At 42.1% G+C, this 8125-nt stretch overlaps 1 protein-coding gene across 1 annotated transcript; it reads left to right on the top strand.

Moving 5' to 3' along the window:
* The first annotated feature begins 1157 nt into the window (after positions 1 to 1157).
* On the top strand, positions 1158 to 5059 carry LOC122558671 (syncytin-1-like). Its single transcript, XM_043707464.1, has 2 exons — positions 1158 to 1343; positions 3190 to 5059. Exon 2 carries the CDS (start codon positions 3609 to 3611, stop codon positions 4722 to 4724), a length of 1116 nt encoding a protein of 371 aa, XP_043563399.1. The 5' UTR covers positions 1158 to 1343; positions 3190 to 3608; the 3' UTR covers positions 4725 to 5059.
* Positions 5060 to 8125: the final 3066 nt, after the last annotated feature.

The following is an 8125-nucleotide window of genomic DNA, read 5'->3' as shown; positions in this document are numbered from 1 at the left end:
AATAACTTTAAAGTGTTGTAGTTGACCACAAAAGAAGCAGCAGGGGCATTTCACAATAAAGCTTATAGAGAAACTGGATAAAAGAACAAGCTGTAACAAACAAGGAACAAAGAATGCAGACAAGGACAGCAGGATTGGCCAGATAGAAAATAACTAGGCTTATGATTGGATGGGAAAAGGGAGGCGTGATTCTGCAACTTGTAAACTGAATAAGAATGCTAACAGGCTCTGTTTTCGCGCGTATTTCTGCTTGATTGCAGAAGCGTCCGGTACTTGCAAGGCTGTAATAAATTGTTCTTGTTTCCAAGGCTTTGTCTCAGGCTGATGGATTTGTGAGTGAGTTCTGTTTCTCACAATTGGGGGCGTTGTTCAGGGATCCAAAACGCCGACCGCTCGACACTCTTGGGACGATGGGGGAGGTGCACCTCGCTGATTTCGGTGATCTCCGACTCCCTTACTTGTCGTTCGCGGTTTGGGCGAGTACGATCCGGACTGGGAGACCCTGGAAACAAAGCGGGCAGACGCGGCGGGTTTGGTCGGGCAACTCTTGTGCACAAGACCCGGGTAGGGAAAAGTCTTAAAGGATATATCCGGGCGACCCCGGGCAGCGCTATTTGCTGCAGGAATTGCCACGGGACGGGGCGCACCGAAATGACCAGGTAACTCTGTGCACAGACCAAGGTAAGAAAAGAGACCTTTAAGTATTGCCTTGGTGGTCGGGGCGTATGAAAGTACCGGGAATTGGCGCTATATAGAATTAAGCATATGTCAATGGAAAACAGCCTGTGTCAGAAGGGCTAGTAGCTGAAGGGCTACTGAGGGTGCACCTCGTAACTAACTTATGGCCAGACGTCCAGAAGAATATTCAAAAGCTAGAGGAGTCGTTGCGGGAAGCTCAAAGTGTCTGTGAGACACGGTGTCTGTGTGTGTGTGTGTGTGTGTGTGTGAGAGAGAGAGAGAGAAAGAGCTGTACAGCTAGTAGAAAGTTTAACCCTTTGTGATTCGGTTTGAATGCACATTTGTTTGTTGGTGATTGAATGTTTGTGCTTTATTTCCTGGAGCATGAGATCCGGGACTGTTTTGAATCTGATTTCTACTATGGAAATTTTAACATGATTTCTTTTAAGGTTCAGGATTTTACAGATTATGAAATAAAATGTTAACTCCTGTTCTTTTTACAGGTCATAACTGCCTTACTATCTGTTTCTAACTAATCTCTTTTATGCTTAAATAGAAGTGATTTATGGAGAACAGGTGAAGTCTCAAAAAAAAGCATATAATTGGTCAGATTAATCGGACGAGTACGGTGTCTAGTCAGGACCCTGAAGGGGATGTGGAAGAAGGTGAGACCGGACCTTGTTAAGATTAATTAAATTAGCAACAATGGGAGGCAAGGGGAGTTGCCTGGGTAACGATCGATCTGTAAATAACGTTAAAGGGGATATATCCTGCCCGACAGTTCTTTGGGGAGAATGTTGGGTAATTGGGAACACAACTCCTGGAAGCAGGAGAAAGATAAGGCTACAATGATAAACTATTGTTGTTTTGTCTGGACTAGAGAAAGTATTAAGGCGCCTGATATTTTTTTTGGCCCAAATATGGGTCCGATGAGGATTGGCTGTGTCAAGATCTTAATATATATGTCAATCGAAAAGAACCATACAGTCAAAAAGAGTCCGATTATGCGGCTTGTTGGATAGGGAGCGCGGGAGTAAAATTACGGGGAGTAAAAATACGGGGGAATCAGGGAAAGAGCAGAAAAAGAATGAACAAGGGAAGCCACAATGGGATCCCTTAACACGTTTGCCACCCCCATATACTACTCCCCGGAACGACCCTACAGCTCCCAAAGTAGAACCGAATCCAGACTCAGAAAGGGGAACGGACTCTGAACTAAAAGATGCAGAACCTGGGGGGCTCAGAATCACTCGAGCCACCACACGTAAAGGGGGGACAGAGATAATGGAAAATGTAAAATTATGTCCCTTACGAGGGGTTCCGATTGAGGAAGGTGCAATCGGATATGTAAGCGTTCCCTTAACGAGCAGTGAAGTTAGGGTCTTTAAAAAGGAAATGAAAAGAGGATCCGGTTGGACTAGCTGAACAATTAGATCAATTCCTAGGGCTAATTTATATACCTGGGGAGAACTGATGGTAATTTTAGGAACGTTATTTTCAGGGGAAGAACGAGGTACGATTAGGAGAACGGCTTTACAGAAATGGGAAAAGAAGCACCCAGCTGGGGAATTAGGGGCCCCAGCAGAACAGAAATTCTCAAATGTTGACCCTCATTGGGAAAATAATGACAGAGAAGATAGGGAGTCAATGCGGGATCCGAGAAATGTTAATATTAGGAATTAAAGAGCGGCACCTAGATCACAAAACTTTGTTAAGGCCTTTGAAGTACGACAAGAGAAAGATGAAACCCCTTCTGCATTTCTTAAAAGGCTCAAGGAGGCCACAAGGGAATGGATCCCAAAAATCCGATAGCACAGGGACTCTTAAAGGTCCAGTTTGTAACTAAATCATGGCTGGACATACAAAAGAAATTACAGAAATTAGATGGATGGAGTGAAAGACAGATGGAAGAACTGTTATGTGAGGCACAGAAAGTGTATGTGAAAAGGGAAGACAAGAAGCAGAAACAGAAAGCCAAAATGATGGTGGCGGCAGTAGAAGAAATAACAAAAAGGAGAATGGGATCAGAGGATAACAGGAAGGGTAGGGGAGGACACGAAAGACAAAGGTCGGACACCCGGGAAAGGAGGCAACAGGCAGGGTGTTACCATTGCGGGAAAGTCGGGCATTTTAAACGGGAATGCCCAGAATTAGCACGAGAAAGGGAAGCCGTTTCCTTAATGACCTTAGATGAAGATTAGGGGAGTCGGGGGTTCCTTTCTCCTGAGACCCACCGGGAACCCTTGATAAATTTAAAGGTGGGATCTGAAGGGGAGGAGGCAGTATTTTTGATGGACACGGTCATCCCTAAGTTTTAGACCTACCGGTGTTAAATTGACTGAGGAGTATCTTAAAGTTTCCGGAGTAAAAGGCGAGGAATTCTTGGTGCCTATTTTTGAGCCAACCCTAATTAGAGGAAATGATAAGGAAGTGACAGGACAATTACCAACTGTAGAGTTCAATGATAAGTTTTTAAAGAACTATATTGTGGCTCTCTTTGTCTGTCCTTAGGAAGAAGGGTCGGTTGACCCAGACATCTCCACTTGAGTTCGCAGTACATCGGATACGACCGGGTGATTGGGTCCTGATAAAGACCTGGAAAGATACCAAACTGCACCCAAGCTGGGAGGGACCGTTCCTAACCCTCCCGGCTACTGGAACAGCCATTCGAGCTGCTGAAAAAGGGTGGAGTCATCACACTCGTGTTAAGGGCCCCGTGGACGCTCCTTCCCCTTCTGCAGACTGGCAAGCTCATCCTATAGACAACCCTCTGAAAGTCAAGCTGAGCAAAAAGAATGGACTGAGATAAGAGACTATTAAGTATTGGGTTAAAAAAACTGTATCCCAAAACAATTGTGAGTGTTGCATGGACTAACCCCTCCCTGGCATACAAAGGGTTAGGGAATAGACAGATAGGGTTGTGAGCTGAAATGAGTGGTCAGCTTTATATTGTCATGATAATATTGGCGCTAGCTGCCAAGGGGGGTGGGAAAAATCATTTTACCGCTTTATGTCAGAATTATGCTAAACTAAAGGGGCATACCGACTGTTGGGTATGTGCGGAGATCCCACACCATGGGGAATCCAGAATTCCTCTCACGGTAATACCACTTACCAAAGAAGAAGTGTATAATGTACAACAATTTGACTCGGGCTCAAACAATACAAAATGGAGATCTGACAGGAGTAATTATAACTTTGCAGGATGGTTCCCTCGACCAGCCACAAAAACTCTGGGCGTTATCGATGGCTTTAGAGTTTCCCCACCTAAAGGAGCAGTAAATACCACTTGTTTTTGTAATCAGAATGATACTGCACTCTTCCAATTAGGAAATTCATCTTGTGTCCACACCAGCCAAACTACTCCCACAACCATTCCCCAAGTATTGAATGGGACATATTGGGTGGGTGGCTTAAAGGCCTACCCATTTATCCCCGGCGAGAAGTACGTTTGGAGTGGCAGATGTAACGGGAATGGGTGCTGGGACCATCCAGTTCAGACACTATCTCAAAACCAGAAAGGTTGGAGTGGCTGCTGCTACCTTGCCTATATAATTCCCCACTTGCTGTTAAAGAGAGCCCCAAAAATACCTTGGAATAAACAGGGAGGAAGGCGAGTAATCCGGAACGTAACCAAAGGAGATCGCCTCCTCTGGACTTTGATACCTATGTATGGGACCACTCGAGCAGGAGTAGAAATACAAAAGTTAGCGGCTTCTCTGGAAGAGTTGGCCAACAATACTGCTGATGTGTTGGCCGAAACCCAAACCCAAGTAGCAGCCATAACAACCGAAATGATTGCCACTAGGCCAACGACCCTTCAGAACAGGATGGCTCTGGATTATATTCTAGCAGATAAGGGTGGTACCTGTGCACTAATTGGAGAGGAATGTTGTATGTACATACCTGAGGTCGCCACTAACATTACTGATATCTCCAAACATGTGCGAGACAAAATCGCCAAGATAAGGGAGGCCGGTAATCAGTACCGGAACGAAGAAGGATGGGAATGGGTGAATTGGGGATTGACTGGTTGGGGAAGGTAGTTAGTCAATCTAACTATCTATGGATTATTGATATTAGTGGGTCTGGTATTAGGGTTCAATGATCTCAAATGGGTAATGAGCCGCCTGATGACATCCCTTGGGGAAGGAACCCAAATAAACCATCAGATGCTTTTACAATCAGCAGGTAATATGCAACAAAGAGAAAGTCAAAGAATGCTTCTAGAATTTGAGGGACGAACAACACAAATGTAAAATGTAAGATTGTGAACCTCATCGCCAAAAGGTGTAAGAGGGCAGAACATAAGAAAATGAATTAAAGGAGACTTAATAAGTGCAGAAACAACAGTTTTTAAAAAAGAAAAAAGGGGAATTGTGGGAGATTAGAAATGTTTTTGCAGATGGGTGAGGGGGTGTTGTGGGGGGAGGGGAAGGGGACATTATACAAACGGTCGCGGAATTCTTGTAGCATGTAGCATACTCAAGGCTAAGATTTTAATGAATATAGAGGGTCTTTTAAAGCAAATAGTTTTAAGCTAGGAAATAACTTTAAAGTGTTGTAGTTGACCACAAAAAGAAGCAGCAGGGGCATTTCACAATAAAGCTTATAGAGAAACTGGATAAAAGAACAAGCTGTAACAAACAAGGAACAAAGAATGCAGACAAGGACAGCAGGATGGCCAGGATGTGCTGATACAAATGAATAAAAGAGGATGAGAGTGTGGGAGATTAGAAATGTTTTTGCAGATGGGTGAGGGGGTGTTGGGGGGAGGGGAAGGAGACATTATACAAACGGTCACGGAATTCTTGTAGCATGTAGCATACTCAAGGCTAAGATTTTAATGAATATAGAGGGTCTTTTAAAGCAAATAGTTTTAAGCTAGGAAATAACTTTAAAGTGTTGTAGTTGACCACAAAAAGAAGCAGCAGGGGCATTTCACAATAAAGCTTATAGAGAAACTGGATAAAAGAACAAGCTGTAACAAACAAGGAACAAAGAATGCAGACATACAATGACAAAACATATAAGGACAGTAGGATGGCCAGATAATAAAATAACGAGAGAGAGAAAAAAAAAAGAAGTGAGCTAATCGGCTGATGATAGGATGGGAAAAGGTAGGCGCGATTCCACAACTTGTAAACTGAATAAGAAAGCTAACATGCTCTGTTTTCGCGCGTATTTCTGCTTGATTGCAGAAGCGTCCTGTACTTGCAAGGCTGTAATAAATTGTTCTTGTTTCCAAGGCTTTGTCTCAGGCTGATTGATTTGTGAGTGAGTTCTGTTTCTCACAATAGGAAGCCCATATGGGATATAAAACTGACAAATATTTTGCGTCAAATAGATTTTGCTGTAAAAGCTGTGTTACTCAAATAAATAACTAACCTGGCATTAGAGTTACAATAGGTAAATATGTGTATGTTTTTTCAATTACTTCAAATTTCTGCTTCAGTCAATAATAAATACATTTAAAGCTGATAAAATCTACTTCTGTCGTGTATATAACAATTTTTATATCTGGCAAAAACACTATCTGAAGGGTTGCAAGCAGAGAGGTGGGTCTCCCAGGGTGTGTATGGTAAAGCTGAACAGACCTGTCTGAACTTATGAACCTGTCTGAACTCTGACTGTCTATTGAAATCCAGGGAGAACAGCAAGAACCACCAATGGTTGTAGCTTCGTTAGACATATCATAACTTTATATTATTGCTAAACCCTTTCTGCTTTCCTTAGAATGGTCACGTCCTTCCCTTGGTTGAAAAGAAAAAGTGCGCTGTTTCCATGAAAAGAGCTTCTGTAACACTTTGATTTATCATACTCTTTTTACTCCAACTGCATTATTTCCATGGGATGCCATATGGTAGTTCAGCACTATAATTAAGTATTGTTGGAGTTCCCTCATTCCTGCCACATTCTTGGGATTTGCTTCTGCTGAACCTTCCAAACAAAATATAAATAAAATAATTTACAGACAACTGACATGTCCATAGTTTTAAATATTTCAAATTTTAGTGGTTGGATTATTTTTACGAACTGCATTGTATTTACAAAACCAAATTTTGTACCCTGGACATTTGAAGTTTGCTATTTGGTTGACTGGTAGGTGTACTGGATAAACACTAGGCTTTTGTGCGGTGCACTGACAGTCACACACTTGCCTTGGTTCTCAGCTTCAAGCACACACCTTGTTCCATCAATCAGAGTGATAATGATGTGCTTAATAGAGTAGCCTATTACTCAGACTCTTCTTGCTGAAAGAAACTAAGATGGCAAGTGAATCATAGAGGTAATTGATATAAAAATAATTAATTTGTGAAAGATTAAAATGAGTACAGATCAATTTTTCATTCTAATCATTGTGAAGTTGATGGGGTGGAGTTTCAAACAGCATGAATAAATATAAAATGTCAGTTTTTACTTTTTCTAAAATTGTGCTGATAATGTCTGCTGGAAATTACTTTTAAAATGATAATGACTTTCCATTATATTTTACAGTTAAAGGATTAGCAATTGTTGTTATTTCTTGTAAGATTATTTTTTCTTTAGTCTCTTTAGATAGCATTGTATTGATTATGGATTTTTTTTAACCTCCCAGCTGACTGTATACCTATCCATCTATATATCTTTTTAAAAAACCAGAAGCACTGCTTTGGTCTACTAAAGGTTGTCTGACAAATCTGAGAAAACGGGTGAGATTCTGAATGATTACTTTGCATCAGTGTTCACTCAGGAGAGGGATATGATGAATGTTGAGATTAAAGATAGAAGTTTGATTACATAAGATCACGTTGACATAAGTAGGGAAGATGTGTTGGGTGGAGTAGAGGTTATTAAGGTGGACAAATCCCCAGGACAGAATGGGATCTATCCCAGGTTGCTGAGGGAGGCGAGAGAGGAAATAGCTGGGTCCCTGACAGATATCTTTGTAGCATTCTTAAACACAGGTAAGGTGCCGGAGGACTGGAGGGTTGCCCATGTTGTCCCCCTGAACAAGAAGGGTAGTAGGGATATTCCAGGTAACTACATACCAGTGAGCCTGACGTCAGTGGTGGGAAAGTTGTTGGAGAAGGTACTGAGGGATAAAATCTGTTTATATTTGGAAAGGAATGGGCGTATCAGTGATAGGCAACATGGTTTTGTGCGGGGGAGATCGTGCCTTACCAACTTAATAGAGTTCTTTGAAGAAGTGACCAAGTTGATAGATGAAGGAAGGGCTGTAGATGTCATACACATGGACTTTAGTAAGGCATTCGATAAGGTTCCTTATGGTAAACTAATGGAGAAAGTTAAGTCACATGGTGTGCAGGGTGTTCTAGCTAGGTGGATAAAGAACTGGTTGAGCAACGGGAGACAGAGAGTAATAGTTGAAGGGAGTTTCTCGAAATGGAGAAAGGTGACCAGTGGTGTTCCACAGGTGATGCATTTTGGGAAGTCTAATTCTAAA

This window comes from Chiloscyllium plagiosum, chromosome 17, assembly GCF_004010195.1.
Source record: "Chiloscyllium plagiosum isolate BGI_BamShark_2017 chromosome 17, ASM401019v2, whole genome shotgun sequence".
Taxonomy (NCBI): domain Eukaryota; kingdom Metazoa; phylum Chordata; class Chondrichthyes; order Orectolobiformes; family Hemiscylliidae; genus Chiloscyllium; species Chiloscyllium plagiosum.
Note: the sequence above shows the minus strand (reverse complement) of the source record. Positions and strands in the feature narration are given on the sequence as shown.

Excerpts from the sequence above, each read along its gene's own strand:
- LOC122558671 (XM_043707464.1), top strand. The coding sequence starts at position 3,609 with ATGAGTGGTCAGCTTTATATTGTCATGATAATATTGGCGCTAGCTGCC.